Source organism: Anarhichas minor, unplaced genomic scaffold (assembly GCF_050575085.1).
Source record: "Anarhichas minor isolate MPS153535 unplaced genomic scaffold, ASM5057508v1 ptg000010l, whole genome shotgun sequence".
Classification (NCBI taxonomy): domain Eukaryota; kingdom Metazoa; phylum Chordata; class Actinopteri; order Perciformes; family Anarhichadidae; genus Anarhichas; species Anarhichas minor.
Window position 1 is genome coordinate 13,040,001 of NW_027466456.1, and position 21,114 is coordinate 13,061,114.

Consider the following 21,114-nt stretch of genomic DNA (forward strand, 5'->3'; position numbering starts at 1 on the left):
TTCAGTTTTATCTCTAAATAAAGTGGTTTCAGGAATTTGGCTTCTGTCTGTGCTTGTGTTTCTTAACTTTATATTAACAATGTTTTCCAATGTTATGATAATCAATACAAATGATAAACAAAGATTTAAAAACAATATGTGACGCTGAGGTGTACACAACCCTGCAATACTTACCACTGACTGCTTTAGGAGGAACACGGTGTTCCAAAAAAGTATTGCAAAACAGCTGCAGATTTGGCGTTCAGATTGAAAATGAACGCGATAACGCTATACATGTGAAACAATGGGAGGCAGACACAGTAGCACAATGAGAGAGAAAGCAAGAGATGCAAAGAGAGAAAGGAGAAAACAGAGGTGTGCATTCCTGTCACGGTTGCATGATAATTACTGATTCGGCGGTTATTGAAGACCTGCTCACTGCTTTTCATTACCAGCAACAGACGTACAATGAGACAGAGGGAGACAGGGGAGGAGGAGAGAGAGAGAAAGAGAAAGAGAGAGAGCACTGATAGGGATGAGGAGGAGAGTGGTGGTGATAGGTGTTGGAGGGGGGGGGGAGGGGGGGGGTACCACAGGATGGCAGGGTGAGTGAGGGCATTAGGTAAGGAAAGGAGATGGGAGAGGAGGAGGAGGTAGAGGTTGTCTATAACGGTGAACTAGTGAGAGAGATTTGGGGAGAGAGAGAGCGAGAGAGAGAGGAAGAGAGAGAGGAAAGAATGAAAAAGCAGAGTGTGTTCCAACCTGGTCGGTGTGGTCCTGGGGGAAGCTCCACAGCACGGTTGGATCTAGAGGTAATTGACAGACAGCATTAATCAGCGGGTGAGAAACACACCGTCTTCGCTAGCTGCCTCAGAACACATACATATTAATGAGAGGGGTGGGGGCAAGGGTGGCTGCTGCGAGTCTGTGTGCGCGCACACACACACACACACACACACTTATATACTCACTTACACACACATGCAGAGCGGTGCACAGTGAAAGACAAGAGAGAGAGTGTGTCTAGGAGGTATGTGCTGTAAATATGCTAATCTATATTCTCAGTGTAGATATGATAGCTTCTATTACCAAATCATGCACGTTTAAGAAAGTCACATCAACACATACTCTAGTTTATTTGCTTAATTATTCCTAAATTGATACAAGCCTCGCTGTTTGCTGGAGAGATGTGAAACCTAAGCTAAAAAGGTTGAACATTGTAACAGAGGTTTGTGATTGGTTTCTTCTCTCCAGTAAAATAACATCAGTGCTGCGAGATTAGCAAAGAGAAACGTACCAATTCAGATTTAGTCAATTAACAGTTCGGTCAGTAATGAAGTGTAAATACAGAGCATTAGTTGTGTTCAAAAGCTTCACACGTGCCATTATAAATCAAATACGTGAGGCTGCTGATCAGATTAAATAAGACATTTTAAGATTAAACGTGTTGCTTTGATGGGTATTTGTCTTTTTGACATTTTTTTAGACTACTTACTAATTAATCAAAAGGAGAACTGAAGATTAATCAACAGTAAAATAATGACTAGTTGCAGTCCTAGCCGACCTTGAATGGGCATTCTTGTTTAAAGAGTGTGCTTCAAAAGACATTCAGAATGTAAAACAGATTAATGTTTTATGTAAATGATTAAGACAGAGAGTACAAGAAATACATCAGTATTATTCTCTTTGTACTAATAGTTTGAAAATACAGTGGGTACAATCACACATGACAAAAAAAATACCAAACTGCACAAAATAACCATTCTTGCTATTTATCCATTTGCATTACTGTCACTCTTTAAGCGTATTTCCAAACCAAAACATGAGCCTCTTCTCACAGGCTTCTACCACGTGTTTGAAAGGAAGCAATAGGCTGAACACAGGGGTCTCTGGTAAACATGGCTTCCACAGCTCCACGGTCACCCTGTGACCTCGGCAGGAACAGCGAGGGTTCGAAGAGATGAGCTCTCGCATGCCAGCTTCACTGTCAGGGACCAAAACCTTTTGATTGCATAGATACTGCAGGAAAAACAAGAGCTGTGAGTTCAACAGGTACGACAGGCCGATTACGTCCCTTGTCCCTTAATTAAAAAGATGCATGACCATTTTAGCGCAGGCTAAATTTGGGTGTGATCCTGCCCTACGCATATGTCCAAAAAGATTAATGGAAACATTTATGAAGCCGGAGCAGAGGAGGACCCCCTCCCCCCACCCTCAATAAAGAGGACATGCAGAATAACACACAATGCGTGGAGTATAGCTTCATGGCTAACACACCAGGCTGCCGGGGAGAGAGAGAAGCCCACAATGGACAAACGCAGCAGAATCCATCATGCCTTACATAATCCTGTTGGATAATTTCATGGGCCCCATCTTGAAAAGAGCGGCACCTCCTTCCTGCCTACCCATATGATTGGCCACAGTTCGGGCTATTTTATGCTGATTTACTGGGTGAGAGGATGGGAACTGCTGCTGGAGTGTGGTACAGGACAGAAGAAAAGGGACAGGAAGACACGAGGGTGAGGGGTCCTACTTTGTCAGTGTCCATGTCCATGGCTGAGCTGATGGACACCTTGTTGAAAGGTCCGATAGCTGCGACACATATGTGCCAAAAGACCTTTTTTCACAGCAGACATTTTGACTCGTCATGCAGGAAAAGCACAGGTGAATTTACAGGTAGCTGTATGCTCTTTATTTATTAATAATAATAATAATAATAGCTTGATGACCCACATTTAAGGGTAGCCGCTTTAGGACTCTGATTTTCTGACACGGCTGATAATAGTTTGGATAAGTTGAACAATAAAAGATGATATGAATAGAGAATAAATTATTATATTTACCAGGTCAAAAACCCCAAAGTATGAAACTTTTTGTGTATGTATGAACAGAAAAATAAACAAAAAACGAGACGGTCCTTCTTTGGGGGCTTGTACGCCATGTATGAAAGCTCTACGAGTAGAATAATGTAAGATGATGTCCTTTACAAAACATTTTGTGGACTTGAGTATATTCAATTGAGTCACACAGAGGAGAGGGGTGTAGAGCTAGAGAGAGAGAGAGTCATGAATAAAGAGGCAGAAGACATTGAGTTGAGGACATGCAAGAACTTCAGAGCACCACCCAACACCTTCCTTTATCATTTACACCTTCCTCTTTCCTCTGCATCCTGTGCGGTTCCTTTCCATCTTATTGTTTCCGTTCTGCTCCACCTCCAAATTCCTCTGCCTATCATTTTGCCTACTATCCCCCCCCCCCCCCCAGTCATTTACACTCCTCCTTCTCGCCTCTCTTTCCCATGCTTGACGCGTTTTTTTGTATTTCTTCCACAACCTTTCTTGCTCTTCATCCCGCCCTCCCCTGCAGCTCTGTGTCCTCTTCTCTTCTGCACCCCCCTCTCTTATTTTTCCCACTATTTTGCATTAATACGCCCCTCCCGTTCGGATGTGCTAGGCGTGTGGTGGACTCAAGAGGGGGCCTGAAGGGGGTTAAGGCTGAAAGTTGAAGGTTACAGAGGTGAAGAGGACCCCTGCTGCTCTGCCAGGGGACACAAATGTCACCATGACAGATCCTACACCGGTTAATCCACCCTCCCATTCTTTAAAATACACACACACACACACACACTAGAGCTCCACAGCATCTGCCAAAAAAATTTATTTCTGAATATTGCAACTGTCAACTGTGACATATGCAATAAAATAATGTACTAATCCATTTTCTTTTCAGGTGCAAAAAACTATGCTTGTAATTTTCTCAATTTAAATGTCTTCAAAATGTGTCATTACTTGTTTTGCAAGCCGTGAGTTCACAGCAGACACATTTCTGTCTGCAGCATCTGGAATTTTTGATTTTTCGGGATCTTGCATTTTCAAAACTCCGGCTGTGGCTTTTACAAAGGGCCTTGTATGAATGGGTTTGGCTTGCTCACAGGGTCAGGTTTGACAAATGCCAATATGCATCGTAGCTTTTGACATGTTTCCGATACCAACCGAACGCTCTTTCATACGCCTGCCTACATTGCCTGCTGCTGACTTGTCCATACTTCTGTCTCGAAAACCATGTTCTGTTAGGCCTGCCATCCTGAAACATTGATCTGTTCGACATCAGCCTCACCTATCTCCAAAATGCAAAAGATAAAAAAAAAAAAAATGTGCTTATTGTATTTTCTATAGTGGACAAAATATATAAAGAGCTGTTGCAAACAGCATAAAAGCAAGTACATTTGATGCGACACCATTGACAAGGGGAAAACAACCTACAGCATTTTCACCCTGGTGAAGTGTAAACAGATCCAATGGGTGAGAATTGAATTGAAATCACCTTTCCACAGTTAGATTCCTTCATTCACACCCCAGGAAATGGAGGTGAGGCAAATGTGACAACAAAAAAAAGCTCACGGAGTGACCATTGGTCTCTGTTTGCAAAGTGCACGCGTGTGTGTACAAATGTGTGTGCCGTACATGCGTGTTTACAGAATATTTACTGTACAGTAGCATGTCCATTGATCTCTGAGGGCTTCAAGCGTGGCTGACCTCCAACAGTCACGATGGGGGCAACATGCAGGAAGCCCCTGAGCCGTGACACAGATACCGGGAAGAGGGAGGTGGTGGTGGTAGATACGGGGGGGAAAAAAATCAATGTTTTGCCTATTCCTGAGACGCCGGTCTTTAAAAGTTGGATGAGAAGAGTGAGCGAGGAGAAAGGAGGGTTAATAGGTGAAGGGTGTTGGGAACTGAGAGCGGGGCAACAGGGAAAGAGTGGGAGGAGGAAGGACGAGATGAGGAAGAAATGGACGGCTTGCCTTAGAGTGGGAGGCAGAAGAACTCTGCCTCTCTCAACTGGCACCACTTCCTTTCTATCTACTCAGGTGGATCATTAGGCGTGATAGAATTAAACAGAATAAATCAATAAGATATATGTTCAGCGAAACATGAGAAAGAGGAGAAATAAACCTGCCCCTTCATCTCTTATTTCTTCTATTATCTGCATAAATCTATGTGTACTGGCACTTCCAAGTAGGGTAAAAAATGAAAAATGCTGGCATCGTCCTTTTGGCATACATCTACGCTTCTTGGGATTTCCAAGTAGGCTAAAAAGAAGCTGTTGGCAGAGGATGTCATTCCTAATGCTGCCCTAATGCTGCTGGCTGGATGAAAAAGTTGGCGCCCAACACCAGTGTGTCAGAAACCTCGCGCTGCCCAGCGCCGCACGGCAAGTTGTTAAACTATTTACTCACTCACTTTGAATGACATAGAGCTTTATAAAAATAGCCTTTGTGAAACTACTGGCAAAATCATATGATAAACATGAAATACACCCACAGTGAGAGAGGCCTACGTCTGTGCTTCTATAGGATCACCTCAGCAGCTCAATAACAGTGGCCTGAATGCATAGTTCTGGCTTTAAAACAGAGATTTCAGTAAAGCACAAAAAGACCTAACCCCAAATCCAGTGTGAATACACATTTAGATGAAAGCCTCTAGTTTATAATTCTCTATACTATGTGAATCAAACAGAGACTTCGAGCCCTCATGGCCATCCAATGTTCTAAAGGCATAAAAAAAATAAAAAAAGCACTTTTTTCACCTTACTCCATGAACGACTGAATGCGTGTTGCGAGTGAATAGGGGGCCTGTTTGTTAAGAGAGGCCAAATCCCATATGGTGAACAGCAGCTTCTCTGGTGAGCAGAGAGGCTGTGAAAGCCACCGGCAGCCCCTCTCCTCCATCCGAGCTCCGGAGATGAAGGGATGTAGCGCCTGCCTCTCCTTGTTCCTCCTTTCTCTCGCTCCCTTTGCCTCCTCTCCTCCCTCTTTCTTGGCCAGGGGTTAAACTGCTGCACTCTAACCTCCTTGGCAGTGATTTCATTCACTCCGTTTCTCTCGCTCGCTCTCTCTCTCATCTCTGAGAGAAGATTTATTTCACAGTATGTAGTGGATTAGGCCCCCCTCGTACGCCCTCGGACAAAAGCATTGTTTTAGCGCTAGCCTGTTTCGCTGTAACGGGGAGGAAGCTACCGCTACTAAGCATCCACAATACGGCCATTGTGGACACGGGGCTGAAGGGACCCTGCCTCGGAGGCCGTCTAGACTTTGAGCCTGGGCCGATTGGAGAAACAGAGGGAGAAAATCCCATCAGGCAGTGGAGTGAAAGTTAACTAAGGTAACCTGCTGTGAACCTGATGAAGATGTCAAGCCAACATATGGTAAAAAATGTCTATTGTCAGAAACAAGGAGCTTTCTTCCCTCTGAGGTGGAGGAGGGAGGAGACGAGCGGTGGCTAAAGAAGACTAAGGGGGTTGCAAAAACCTAAAGGAAGGAATAACTGTGGTGGTCATCGCCTTACTTCTGGATCAGTAGCCTTATTCTGGCCGGGAGGAGGCCCAACCCCTACACTCACAATTAAAGGAGTAAGCAGATTAACTGGCATTATTGTTTTTCAAAGGCCAGCAGAAAGGAAAACACACTCACAGACGTTTAAAAAAAGATTTTCCCCCTGTTGCCTATCAAGCCTGAGACTGCACACTGCAAATGGCATTACATTTCATGCTGATTTAGTGAGCAGAGGAGGAAGAAGAGAAACTTCTTAGTCGATGATATGGTCCTTAAGTTTACTCGGACTGATTGGTCACACTGTGTTGGTACAAATGAGGACTGGGCACTGACAGAAAGAGTGAAAGCCTGAGGTTAGTTAAAAACTAGCTGGAATAACTTACAACAGATTTGTCTTCGACATTAAATTGGTATCTAGAAATTAACTGTAATGCAAAATGAATACAAACACTATAAAGGGGGATATCATTTCCTGTTTAAAGGCACTAGCAAATACATTATCACATTGGTCTAAGAGAGATGCATTTTAATTCCAATGCTTGAAAACTTGAATAAAACAAAAAGAAAACAACCTCCAAGGTAGAGCCTCCTTTACCAGCCAACGGAAAAAAGAAATAACCAACTGGCAGGCTTCACATGTGAGAGATGTTGGCCTGGGGGATTTCTAAGCCATTTCTGCAGCTACATCTGAAAAAAAGATAAACAACAGCCTCAGCCACTGGAAGGAGAAGAAAGAAAGAGCTGAATGGAGATGATGTGACCCTAATAATGCCACATTAATTGTTCCGTCTTCCCAGAAAACTGCTTCAGAAGGATGAGCTGAGAGAGAGAGAGAGAGGAAGCGAAGGGGTGGAGAGAGAGAGAGAGAAAGAGAGAAATGAAAGTGATACTGTCTTCAGGCTAGTTGGGATGCAACCCAATTTCACAGCTTCACGAATGAGTGGCACAGCATATGGATGCAACCTTTGTGACAGCCTCTGTGTATCACCACGTATCAGCGCTGATATTCCCAGTCAGATTCCATACTGGTCCAACATTATGTCAAACACCCGCTCCGCATGGCTGCATCTTCAACACGGCACACAGACGGCATGTTTGTTGGGGGGGGTGTTAGACTCCTAAGCTAAGACAAACAAACCAGTATCTCCCTTGACAGACTAGTCTCCATCTTCACTGTATTGTGTTCAGTTGCTGCCAAAGAACAAAATCAAGTGCTTACATTAGCGCAGTAACGTGCCCTAAAATCTGGGATCTAATCTGAAATCTGAGACGTGACCCAGATATGTATTTCCAAACAGAAAGGGGAAGAGGAGGGTGTCGGCTGCAGAGCTTTGAATGCTTTGAATGCAACAGCACAGGTTAATGGTCCTGATTCCATCACTGGTTGTCGCCTTAAATACCAACATTTCTTCACATAATCACATACTTCTCTCCATATGGTCCAACCATCTGCCTCGGTCAAAAAAACAACATCTATATAAGCACAGTGAATGAACAATAACTCTATTATGAAGTTAATATTCACGCATGAATACAACCGGGACCAAGAGTGTAACTTAGTATCGAGTGTACTTTGTTTCATGAACGTGAAAGACGCTTTGCAGCAAATTAGGAACTTACAAAAGTTAAAGTACGCTGGTGATCAGGTCATTGTCACTCAATGCTCAGGGTAGAGTTCCTTCTCTAGTCTTTGAGGTGCTGGTTGCAGCATCAGAGGAAACACCGTGTGCAGCACAGCAGCTCCTTGAGGTGTGGAGAGGATCGATCTCGGTTAACGTCACACGGCACAGCACCCAGAGGCAGCTGCGTGGCGCTGATGACAGTGTAAAGCCTTGCCTTTGGCGGCTACATGCTTGGTGCTGCCGAGCTGTGATTTGAAGTTCACATGCAAACGGCTGACAGACAGACAGACAGCTCTCAGTCAGACAGTCAGTCAGCCAGTCAATCTTTCCACAGCGATGACAATACGTCTGTATCCGTTAAAAAAGGCGCACAATAGTGCCGTAGCACATTCACAGGGCTCTCAATGCTCTGCAGGACTGATGGACGAAATACTGACAGAAAAACTAAAACACACACACACACACACACACACACACACACACACACAATGTAACTGGCTTCAGGAGAACAAGCAGAAGGTTTCTAAAGGAAGGGTCATTTGGAGAAAAGGGGCCCTTGCAGTTCAGAAAGTTGAGCCAGTGTTCATCCATTATCATTCCTTTGCATTTCTCCAGGGTTGAAAGTTGTTGGACAAACTGACAAAGCGTATAATAATATATTTATGTTCACACAAGCCGATTTCACTTTGCTTCATCAGCATGCTTTCTCTGGGAGTTCGAAAAAGTGAGCTTGGTCAACAAGCGCTTCAGCAGACCGGACTGGGCTAAGACGCATGTCAACAGAGCTCCGCCCACTTTCCCACACAAGACACTGTTTGATGTTGGTTAACAAACACACGTTCTACCCGCATTGGACCCATTAATCACCAGACTGCTGTCACAGCTTTAATTCCTTGTCATCCACATCCACACAGGACTCAGAACTGTGGTTTCATAGACGTCACTGCTAAACCAGTGTTCTGCTGGTTACAATAGACCTAATTAGAGCTGCAACTGACAGCGATTATTTCTATTTTTCATAATTTCCCTCAAGCCCAAAGTCACAGCTTTTAATGCTGTATCCAACTCAGCTAATGTTTGGCATTTTTGCTTGATAAATTATATTAAAATATGTATCAATCAAACTTTTTGGCAATTTATTTACCGTCAACAGACGAATAACTAAATATACTAACTAGACCTGATATAAACTGTAAACGGGTGGAATTGTCGTCGAGTTCAATGAAAGCAGTTGTTGCTGTGTTTATTTTGGAGATTCAAGTTCATGATCTTTCCATCTATTTTTCATAATAGATATCTGATATTTGAAAGAGACAAATTAATGTTTGGAAGAACTATTAGTTGACCCAATTCCTACAATACGGTTGAATGTAATCCTGCAGTATTCCCTGTACCTTGTCCTCAAACACGTTTAAGGGTCTAAGGATAGAGGGTGTCGTATGCTGTACAGATTGTAAAGCCCCTCGAGGCAAATGTGTGATGTTGGGCAATAGAAATAAAATGGACTTGATTTGAAAGCTGGGCAGCGCGGACCAGTACAACCCTGGTCAGAAGCACATCCCGAGGCCCGGTTGGAAGATGCATGTTAGCCTGTTCACTCTGACCACAAACAAAAGTACGTCCTGCATCGATGTGTCAGTCTGAAATGGGTATTAAATATTTAAACTCCCAGTCTCATCTCAACCAGTTCCAAGTGAGAAAGATAATCAGAAATGATTCCACATTCAGGAAATACACTCTCAGTCAATATAAAGGTTTGGGAGGTAGATGATTTATTGGAAGGTGACGAGTTGCTGGGCGATATGGAGAGAATCAAATATCACAATATGTATTTATATATAAACTTCCTCAATATCAATATATCGTGACAATATTGAAGGGTTGACTTTTGGTGCTTTCACAAAATATTTACACAATGAGGTTTTAGATAAATAATCATCAGTAATGTGGATAGAATGAGTATGCGGGTGAAGGCAAATATTAAAACAGCTAGAGCAGTCTAGTAAGTTCAGAAAAATACATCACTTCACTGTAAAACCTTTAAAACCAGGAAGTGTTCCATATTACCATATCCAAAATCCAAGACGACATCGTCTCATGTCGCGATATAACATTAATATATTGCCCAGCCCTAATGTGAGGGAGGCATAAGTGTGTGTATGTGTGTGTGTGTGTGTGTTTATATCCATCTATCTGAAAACAAAGACCTTTTGAATGAATTATATGATTTGAAATGATAAATGATCTCAGACATTCTCGAGGACATCGAGACTGACCTATATTTTCCGTCTTGAAAAATAGGCCAGAACCCAAATTAAGGGCCAGTAGGGCTACTACATGCATGTAAACGCCATCATCTTCACAGTAATTGTGTGGTGTTAGGCAACATGGAATGGAGAGACATAGCCTCGGGGCGTAGCTGTTGACATGTAAATAGAGGGGGAGAGAAGCTGAAACGACAGCACAGACAGTAGGCTTGTACTTCTAGTTCTGCTTGACTTGGGTTCGGCCACAAAAATTAAGGTCTAAAAGGACAACAGTCTAGATGTCAGGATACCAGATCTCATATCATGTCAATAAGTAGGTTGATTTCATTAATTGCCGAGGGAAAATACATTTGTCTTTTACATCGTTCATCTTTTGAGTCATTGTACATCAGTCAACATGGCAGCAGCCCTGTGAGACCATAACACAAGCTGAGACTCCATCCTTTGTAACTCTAATCTCCGCCTTTATATACTTTTATACCATGTCACTTGCCAACACTACAATACAAAAAAAACAATCATTTGACAGGCAGAAGACAGTACTAAACGGTTCCTGTAGGAAACATCTCAGAGAGAGTGGTGTCTTGATGAATGAGGCTATGGCAGTCATTCCCACTGCACACGACAAGAGAAGTGAGCCGATCATAAGTAGTGAGTAAACCCCCAAATCCTGTTAAAATCCTGTCATTTTAAAACCTGCTCAATATGACAGTCTAAAGTCACATCTTTTTTGAGCACAGCTTTTTTTTTTGTGTTGATGAAATCCAATTTGCCAGACTAGCAACAGATTAACATCACTAAAGCTACATTAATCCTGTTCATTTGGGGGCTAAACTAGGCCACATTGGTATTACACGCACAAGAACCAGGCAATCATTGTTTGACTCACAATACTTGTGTGTGTGTCCGTGGGGGTGTGCATGCGTGTGTGTGTTTGGTTGTACATGCTTGTGCCATCTGCTGTGCTGAACGCATGTACTCTTGGCCATCGATTGTCATTCTTTGACATGATACATGTGAAGAAGAGCCGAGCTTTACGATGACATTTCCGGTTTTTTGGAAGCTAAATTCAGCTGGACGTTATCCTAGCCTTTGCTTCGTGGTTTTTATTTTTAAACACATGAAATTCCCACAGCTCTCTGGGGCATAACTTAAGAGAGTTCACAAGGGAATAAATTCATCTGCCATCACACAAAAGATGCACAGCAAAAGCGCACACATACAAATAAAAACAAGCCACCAATGCTGTGAGGCTGCAAGTCAGGGGGGGGGGGGGGGGGGTGATGTGATGAAACTCTTCTGCATTCATCAAAATCATCAAATTTTGAAATCATTGATCGGGTTCCTACTTTTCCCCACTTTTTTTTCGCCGTGGAAAGGGGAAGTCTAAAAATAGCATGTGCGCATCGGTGCCTAGAAGTCTTTCCATGTTCTCCCAGTCTGGCAGCATTAGTGAATTCAGATGAGCCTCCTGCAGCTCTCGCAGCCTCCGTGTCTCTTTCTCATGCACAGACGCACACATCCGTGCAGCCGTGCGCACGCATGCACGGCCGTACATGCACAACGCACACACTATTCACTTAAAACATGTACCTGTCATCACACACAGAAGCAGTTTGCCCCCCCCCCCCCCCTGGAGTTTTAGCACTGCGTCAGTGAGCGGGAAAGCTCAGCCAGCAACCCCCTCGGTATCTCACCTCTCAGTTTATAGACTACTGCCATCAGCATATCCACCTCCCCCTTCATCCTCTCTCTCTCTCTCCCCCATCTCCCTTCCTCCCTCCCTGCCCCACCCAGTCTCATTTTGCCCCCGTTCTTCATGCTCTGGCCAATAATACTCTGCGAAACAACAGAGAAGTCTACTCACAGCTGTCCTGCTGGTGATCGGTGTGTGTGAGCCAAAACATGAACGTAGTGAAGTCACATGGCACCACCTGAAAAGTCCCAGTGACTGGTTCCAGCTCTATTCTCCCTGTCCGTCCCCGTCATAACCAGTGATAATCAAAACAGTGAGCAAGAAGGATTGCGCCTTGTTTGTGCAAACAACATGTGATCACAAGGAAAAAGTTGCAATGTGAGGAGAAGAACGGGTAGAAACGGGATATAAGAAGTGTGAGTGCATGTGTGGAAAAAGGCAGCTGTTGCCAGACAGAACGGAGATTGTTTAAAAGAAAATCCATCTTCTGTCTTGGACTTTCTTCGGTGCCTTTAGCCGGGTAACAACTCACATGTCGTGGGCCTGCACTGACCTAAAGTGAACTTGAACAATGCCGAGTCATGGTTTCAGTTTCCACCATATAATCTGAAACAGGACATGCTGGGATGAAATTTGCTTGAAACACTTGCTTCCAACTCCAAAAAAAGAGCTGGAACTAAAGCCAGCGAGCAGCAGGCCGCCACACAGCTACTGAATGGATGAGTGACTGCGAGCGGGGAGCTACAAATGACTCCAGACACCAACAAAAGCCAACAAGGCTGTGGAGTGCTGAGAAAAGCAGCAAACACTAGATGGCCAACGTTGTCATCTGGATAACCAAAACAGAAATGCCAACAATTCTTCTGCGATACCTTATGGTGTCGTACAAAAGGAAAGATTGTGATGAGAAACATAGAGTTTGAGGGAGAATCCACATTGCTCATCAAATCAAAACAACAGAATAGTCTTGATCTGTGAACATGCAACTGTTCTATACTATAAATGTAACGTCAATGACAGAAGTTATTTCTTTTCTTTCAGGAATGTAACATAATCCATCCATACATATTCAAGTCGCTTATTCCATTTAAAAAAAAATAAAAAATCACATTCAATCAGTCTTTTCAATGTCTAGCCTGAGCATTAAAACACCTTTTTAATGTGGTTCTGATCTCCCGTCAGGTGATGCAGTCTTCCAAAAGTCATGTACTGCTTACTGCACCACATTAGCATCAAATGTCTCAACATGTCATGTCATTAAGAGTGTTCACAAAAGAAAAGGGTATCGACACACAAACAAATAGTCCCTAATATACACCAACCACCAGCCTGATCGCATTCAAAAAAAGCAACGAGGTTAGGCTGCCAAATGTTGGACTGTGGGTCCGACATGATCCTATAGACACTGGCATCGAGTGGGAGGGGATTTCTCAAAGTCCACTCACACTGCGGTCATTACCATACCATAGCAGGGAAGTTGAGACTTCCTCAAATCGCTTCAGAGGAAACCAACAAAAGACAACAAAGACTTGGATGATATCGGAGTCTGTGGAAAGAGCCAATTTAGCAAAGTCATATGGGTGAGACAAAAGAGAAAGGCAGAAGGGTTGTGAGACAAACAAAGTGTGAGACCCCAAGGTCCTCTCAGGAGTGTGAGTGGAGGAGTGTGGCCCCTCTAATGACCAATCAACACCCTCCTTGCTGCCATGGCATCTGTTAGTACTCCAATGGCCTCCCGTCTGAGTGTGAGCCCACCATGAACTCAACGCGCAGCCGGAATCCAATCAGACTGCAGAAAACGACAAAGCGTGGGTCAAGGAGCAATTATGACATTTTGCAGAATGTCAACGTTCAACCTTTTCTAAAAGTTCTACTACACGGGAGTTTTGCTCTACGAATGCGAAGGGTGGAAATGGGAAGGGGTGAAAGTCAAATGAAAAAAAAAAAAAAAAAAGGAACATCCCGGTGCTGCTTGAGGGGGCTACAGCAGACTGATAACTAACTAGCGAACAGCAGGTGACACTGTGAGACCTCCGGGTCTACGATACAGAACTAAAGAAACTTTTCATAGTTGGACAAAGTGAAGCTATCAGGCCACGTGAATCAAATGAAGACATGTGTCTACTATATTACTATGCGATTGCTTTCTGGTTCTCAAACCAAGTGCATTTCACCATATTTTTACTACTAGTGAGAAGCTATCGTGAGACACTGAAGCAGACGACAAACCTGTCACTTATCTCAAACAACAAAAAGGCGCATGCTCAATGATAAACAACTGACAGGCACAAACACGAGATGGAAACAAGTTAACAAGAAGCGCTTTCACCCATCTTCCAATGGCAGTTTATATATCGTAAGGCAGGGGAAACATTCAGACAATTTATCCCAATTCATCCGACCTGCATGTCTGAACTGAGGGAGGCACGCAGAAAAAGGGAAAGCTAACAGAAAGAGCATGCAAAGTAAACCACACTGAAGAACCAGGGTCTGTTTTTGGTTTTTTTGTTAAACTGTAAATCGTTTCCTAAACGGCAGCATGAATGTTGCCGTAAAATTGATACACTGATCTATTAAGGTTTATTGCTTTGTTACTGCGAACAATCTGGCTGCAGGGAGCGGGCGAGGACAGGTAGCATCTGTCCCCACCTACTGCCTTGGCAGCATTAGCGTCATCTGCTAGCTTTGGCAGCATCTTGGAAGCACATCAATATGGCTTTATGTAGCCAGGGCCGCTAGTAGCTAGCATGCCAGTCACGCTCTCAGGCATCTCGCTCACAGCCCGAGCATCCACCGAGCACCGAGCCAAGAGAGCTAAGCGGAACTGAGCTCGGGCTGAACAGGGAGGCCAGGTCTCTGTGGACCTGCATGAGGAAAGAGGGCCAGTGTCTGTCATCTATCAACACATCCACGGTTAGAAGTGTGGGGCCAAGTCCAGATTTGAACACTGCCACCATTGTAGATGTGAGCTTTTTGTGGTATTTTTTTCCCCCCCAGCACCACCTCTTTTGAGGAATGTTGATGCTCTCATCAAATTTCTGTATTTCTGTTTTATAATCAAAATCTGGAATGTGATGGGCATTTCTGTTCTTACCTGTACCAATGATGTTATATTGTTAGCACAAGTGTTTGCCAAAAGACAGGAAAAAAAAAATAAAAATCAGACCTACCCATGGGAGTAATACTTGGGAATTTGTCCAACGGGAACACACTGAGAAACTGGCAGAGTTAATTACCCTAAATAACATGCTCTTAGCGACACACTTACAAATGGTATTCTCCTTGACCACAGTAGGATAAGCTGGATCTGGATGCCTGTGAATCAGACTTGATGTGCGGGATGAAAGGTAGTCGGAGTAGTTGAACGGCCCTGTTGGCTGAACATCACGGCTCTTCAGGAATCTTATGAGTCTTTGCTATCAGCAGCGTACTCAACAGCCAAAGCGGTACAATGTGAGAGCGTCACACAACAAAGTGCAAAGACGAACAGTTTCATTTAGCGGCATTGATTTTACGTTGGACCATCGTCCAAGTGATAAAATGTGCTGAATAGGCAACTGCACCTTTGGACTATAATTAACAATGCTTAATTACAAAGAGTGCAAATGTTGAGTTATGTTTGCATTCAGTTTCAGTCACCAAAACACAGCGAGTTGAGGTTTCACCATAGAAATAGAATAGGAGTTGAACGGATATTCCCATTTAAATCAACGTAGCTGGATGGTCAGAGCGGCGGCCATTTTTATCTGGACCATTGTTATTGCGGCCGTCGTAGAGGGCTAACCTCCGTATGAACTAAACCGACTCACGGCATGTTGCGGACTCACTGAGGTGAGTCGTTTTAGTGACAACTAAAACAAGCAGTGGAGTAGTAGTAATGTTAGTAGAGAGCCAGAGTAAATGAGTAAAATATAACTACTCAGTGCTTCATATACACACCCTTGTCACAGCGTAGAAAAGCACATTGCTACATGCCAAATGAGTAACAACAGGGGACCTTCAATGAATTGGCCACCATAGTAATGATCAATTATTATTAATTAAAATGGATTCATCATTTGAGGCTTACAAAACACAGAATGATATGCTATTGACAGGACATTGGCCTATTTTGCAGCACAACCTTGCTAAAGGTTTGTTACAGATCAATTTAAAAAAAACATCAATGCGGTTACTCAAAGCTGCCGCTCCCACTCGGTCGCTGGTTAAATATTCTTCTGGAGGACAAAGGACACCATTTGCAGGACACTTGAACAAGGCCTGAACAACAAAAAGGCCTAGACCTTACCAACACAAAATAGAAATCAGTAAACAATAGACTGTTGGTTTTTCTCTTAAAACATGTTGATATCTACATGGTCAGGGATGGATTGAGTGAAACTCTACATGTAACACATATTTCAGAAGGAGAAGGCAGCCACAGTGGACTGGTTGTGTGAAAAGCAACAGATGTTTTCTTCAGTTTGGGTGAAGTCATCGAAGTAAGCACCACGCCCGCACCACTGGTTCAGACTACGCTTCCCAACACACAGCGCTCTGCAGAGCTCCAGCCTCTGACACCTTGAGAGATGAAACCGGGTTTCTAATCTTGCTCTTTGTCAGTCGATATATTTATGAGTTCAAATGAATTACTTATTGGTTAATTACTAACATTAGTAATAATAATTCAGCACTCAGATGCAGGCTTTAGAGAAATATTAAAGCTCTGGAGTTAAGTGCAACATGTTAACTTTATAATGGGTGAGCAATCTATCGGTTTAAAAAGGTCGCCATGAAACAACGTTCACACTTATCGCAGGCCGGTCTGTTAGAATGTGGGTGTTATGTGACTACAGAAGATGTGAAAACCACTTAACACGGAAAGTTGGGGGATAGGCGCACTGACCAACTATATAAAGGGCGAAGCTATATTTGTATGACTATAGTACAGGTTTCTCTGTAGTTTGCTCATGGCTACTACAAACAAAAGGGGACTACCCTCCACACTACGATGGTATCTTGCCATGCTTTCGCACATGGATTTAATTTCAGACCTGCAAAACCAGGATGTGGTGAGAGCGGCAAAACAGTAATGCAGTATCAGCAAAAAACGGTGCACACAGCAAGCTTTCCAGTCAATAAAAGAGGACAAAGTCTCAGTCACGTTAAAGCACGCCGTTACAAACTGCATCGCTGGTAGAGGGAGAACACAACACCTAAAATGCAGCCAAAATCAATCTGAAATCAAACTTGTATTCACTAAACTGTTAAGGCGGAGATATGAGAATTATGAACAAGCTGAAACCTTTCACCGCTTCTCCAAATGCTCAAACGCTCCACGCCATGTTGCTATGACAATTTAATTATAGTCTGTCACGGTTGCACTCTTGTTTGTTTGCCTCTGAGTTAGTGGGAAGATAAAGTGTGAATGTGAAGTGGTGGTTTTTTTGGCAAAGTACCTAATGTTTGGCTGTAGGAGAAACAGCTCTTGTTTGTGGTGAGTGACTGCGAAGGTTTCATAGCTGGCCAAAGCTGTTCCGTTATGACTCATAGCATTAACCCTTCCAGCTCATGACAAAAAGTAAGCGTCGCAGAATTGAGACAAATGCATACTTTGCTATAAGACAGGTCCAATTTTAGTGCTCAATGCATGCGTAGATGTATAATGTTTGCAACCCAACCCCTTCAGTCAGGCCTAGTGCAATGATAGCACAGTTTTAGCATTCAAGAACCATTTCGTTTTATGCAGATGGCAGCGAAAGCCAAGTCAAAGAAATGGGAAATTGATCAGATTCAGAGAGAAGTGAGTCATTCCTCAAATGGTCATCTGAAACTACTCCGATAACAAATCCTCCACAATGCTAAGCCTCTGCTGGCAGACAGTACACATACATCATAACAGCGTCCTACACGGGGACATTCTTCTGTCCAATCAGGACTCAGCAGTCAGGGCAGAGAGAGCGCTTCAATCAAAACGACGAGGCGTGTGCAAACGTTGCTCTGTAGCTGCGCTCCAGGGAGCAGCAGTCCGGATATGAAGCTAACCCCGGATCATACGTGGGGGGGGGGGGGGGAGTCGGTTATTATAGCGCAGGACGGTGGTTTATGAGTTTGGTTTAGAATATCAGATCGACATCCAAGGACAACTTTCGGTCTACTCCGGTCAGCTCGGCAGCTGCGCGAGTGAACCCTCCACATAACACCTCTTTAACGTCAAAACTGAGTGGGCAAAATAAGACAGCCGGTGTAATGTGCAGTGAAAATGTTTTTACATGATATTTCACTCATGGGGCGACACTGGATATTGATGTGAGATACAGGTTACTTCATTTCCCATATTCATAAAGGTAGAGTACGGTGTTGTTCCTCTTTGGCCACAGTCATTTCCCGAACCATAGTCTGACCACTTTTTTGTCCCAGCCGACCACTGCTGGAATGTTTGACCACTGCAAACAGCAGTTAATGCAGCTTGCTGACCCAAGCGTGATCTTTCTAAAACAATCTCGGTGGGGTCACGGTTACAAGAGAAAGGCCTGCGCTGGTTAACTTACGGTCAGGCTTAACAGAATAGTCCAGGCTGGAAAATCAGTCAAATAAATGAAGAATGTACAACACTCTCTGACTTTTACAGATGAACTCAGCGTTGACCTTTTCTGTAAACTCTGGAGCACACGTAATAACACCACAGACATAATGATTGCCCTCGTTGTGCAAGACTGGACTCAGTCATGCAGTGTCGCTCTCTGACGCTCGCCGTCTGACTCAAAATACTGTGCAAAAACACTTCTGCTAATGTCAAATGACATCTTGGCTGTACAGCCTTACAATTACTGTAGTTTCACAAACATCAGCATCTTTTTTTCAAACACATGGCTGACAAAAACATACAACAGGCAAACATGCATGAAGGATTGATTACAGGGCCACAACTAGCAACTATTTTCATTGTTGAACACCCTTGTCTGCTTTTTTTTTAATTCATTGTTTCGTAAGAAACTCGAGAAAAATGTCCCATGTGACATCTTCACATATGTTTTGCCCAAAAAAATAAAAAAAAGTGAGGAAACCTACACTTTTGAGCTGCTAGAAACCAAGAATGACTTAATTGACTGACTGGTTATTAAAATTGCTGACGATTGATTTTATGCCAACCAACTAATCATTTAGTAGGCCACCAGCAAAAGACCTCTACAACACAGCAAAGCCCAGTCAATTATCAATGACAAAACACATTCATCCATCCTGAGTCAGTACAATTAAATGCGAGAGGGTAAGCTTCACACCATGGATATGAAAGTATTGTTGTTCCATTTCCCTTATCTTGTGTATTTCAGCCCCGATAGATGTAACAATTATTTTTTTTTTAATGACTATGCTCTATTTAGGACTGCAACTAAAAATTATTGTCATGATCAATTAACCTGTCAATTACTTTCTCTATTAATACATTCATCCTTTGGACTGTAAATGTGAAAAAGGCTCATCACACTTTAATAGAGGGCAAGGTGATGTCTTCAAACATCTTGTATCTCAAAGATATTTAATCGGCATTGAAACAATGATGGAATCAATTCATTCTGAGCATGTTTGGCCTATAAAATTACACAATATTGTTTTCAACTCATTTTCTGTGGAAATAATCAATGAATTGAGTAATCTTTCAACTCTACCTATATGCACTGTGCATGTTATTTTTAGGTTTCAGCCAACATTTTCCATTGACTTGTCTCACCAAGCAGCTGACAGACTGACATTATGAATGGAAATACTGACACCACCTACCCTCATGTTCAGATGCTGGACATGCCACCTGTACAACCAGGTCAAATGTTCTGTCTGGATATTCCCTGTAAAGAACAAAACACTGTTTACTCAGGGGACATAAGTGGCAGCTGGTAATACACACATGCATGGGCAACAAGTGTGTCTCTCACACACACACACACACACACACACACAGACTGTATTGCATTCCATCACATTAGTATCGTATTAATAATATAGTGGTCCTGCCCTACTTTACGTGAGTCACACTGTCAACAGCCGACAATGTCAATAACCGCTATGCTGAGTGTGATTTGTAGTGATACGTTTTCTTATCTCCGATAACATATTGGGACAAACTTGGGGTGACCGGACCGGTGTCGTGTCCACACTACTTAGCGTATTTAACGCTGTCTGCTCGGCTAGCGGAGCTGCTAATTGGTGGTCAGCTAACCGTCGGTAGACAGACAGAGCAACAGACTGACCCGAATGCTGTCGAGCCAGCTGGCCTGGCGGTTAAATCCACCGTCGGAGATGGCTCACGTTACGGCCGAACATTCCTTCGCACATATCGGCGCAGAGTTAACGTTACGTGCACGGGGGACCACGCATTAGCCGTTAGCTCGACCGCTGAACGTCAAGAAGCGGCAGATCAAACTAAACGGAGGCGCTCTTACTTTATTCTGCAGTCCATGGTTTAGCTACAACATCGCGACAACTCCCGTGCAGTCGGCGGCTCTGCTGTGGCTCTGCTCTGGGCTGTCCGAGAATATGTCCACCTTCGTCCTTCCTCAGTCTCAGCCGTCACTTCGTCTGTCTTGTCTGACACCGGTCGAAAGATGCCCGCGACGGCATGCTTGTAGGTGGGGTGGTGCAGTACTTCGTGCCGTGTCCTTCTGCCGCTAAACGTAGCCTGAATCCCCGGTTCAGCACCACGGCGTTTATTTCCCACAACAAACACCAGTCCAGGAAGTGCTGTCAAAGATTTGGTGACGTCAGCGCGTCGGATTAGCACCTTGCTGCAGCTTCTGCCTGCGAGCATCTCTCTCTCTTCCACTTAAAATGAGTAACCAGCGTGATGCACACAGCAGACCTGAGCCGTGTGATTCATGCTTCTGATAAAAATAATAAAAAATAAACCTTTCCCTATGAGACTGCATTATTAGTTTCAGTAATTGTTGCAACGGTAGCCTTCAGCAGTGGTTCTCAAAGTGTGGTCCTGGGACCATCCGGGGTCCTTGTGAGGGCTTCAAATTTGAGAAGTTTTTTTTTGCCACTTGGGGGCTGACGAACAACCTACTAACACATCATAGCACTACATATCATGGCCTTATAAAGTAGTTATGGTGAACATGATAACATGGCAGTAAACGGTTGCCCATTTAAACATTCTGAAGATACCAAGCAACAATGTAGCACTCATTTGGGGGTCATGGCTCACTGACAAACTTAAAGCTCAATATTCACTCTCCT

General features: G+C 43.5%; 1 protein-coding gene across 2 annotated transcripts in view; it reads right to left on the reverse strand.

Annotated features, from left to right (window-relative positions):
* The window catches only part of dennd1b (DENN/MADD domain containing 1B), a 97,072-nt gene extending 76,312 nt beyond the window's left edge, over window positions 1-20,760 (reverse strand). For both annotated transcript variants that reach the window (XM_076088247.1, XM_076088246.1), the window contains exons 1-3: window positions 20,319-20,760; window positions 19,660-19,724; window positions 742-785 (exon numbers count right to left, since the gene is read on the reverse strand). In XM_076088247.1, coding sequence (XP_075944362.1) covers window positions 742-785; window positions 19,660-19,724; window positions 20,319-20,335 — 126 coding nt within the window. In that variant the 5' untranslated portion in view covers window positions 20,336-20,760. The remainder of the gene's footprint in view (window positions 1-741; window positions 786-19,659; window positions 19,725-20,318) is intronic.
* Between the last annotated feature and the right edge of the window lie 354 nt (window positions 20,761-21,114).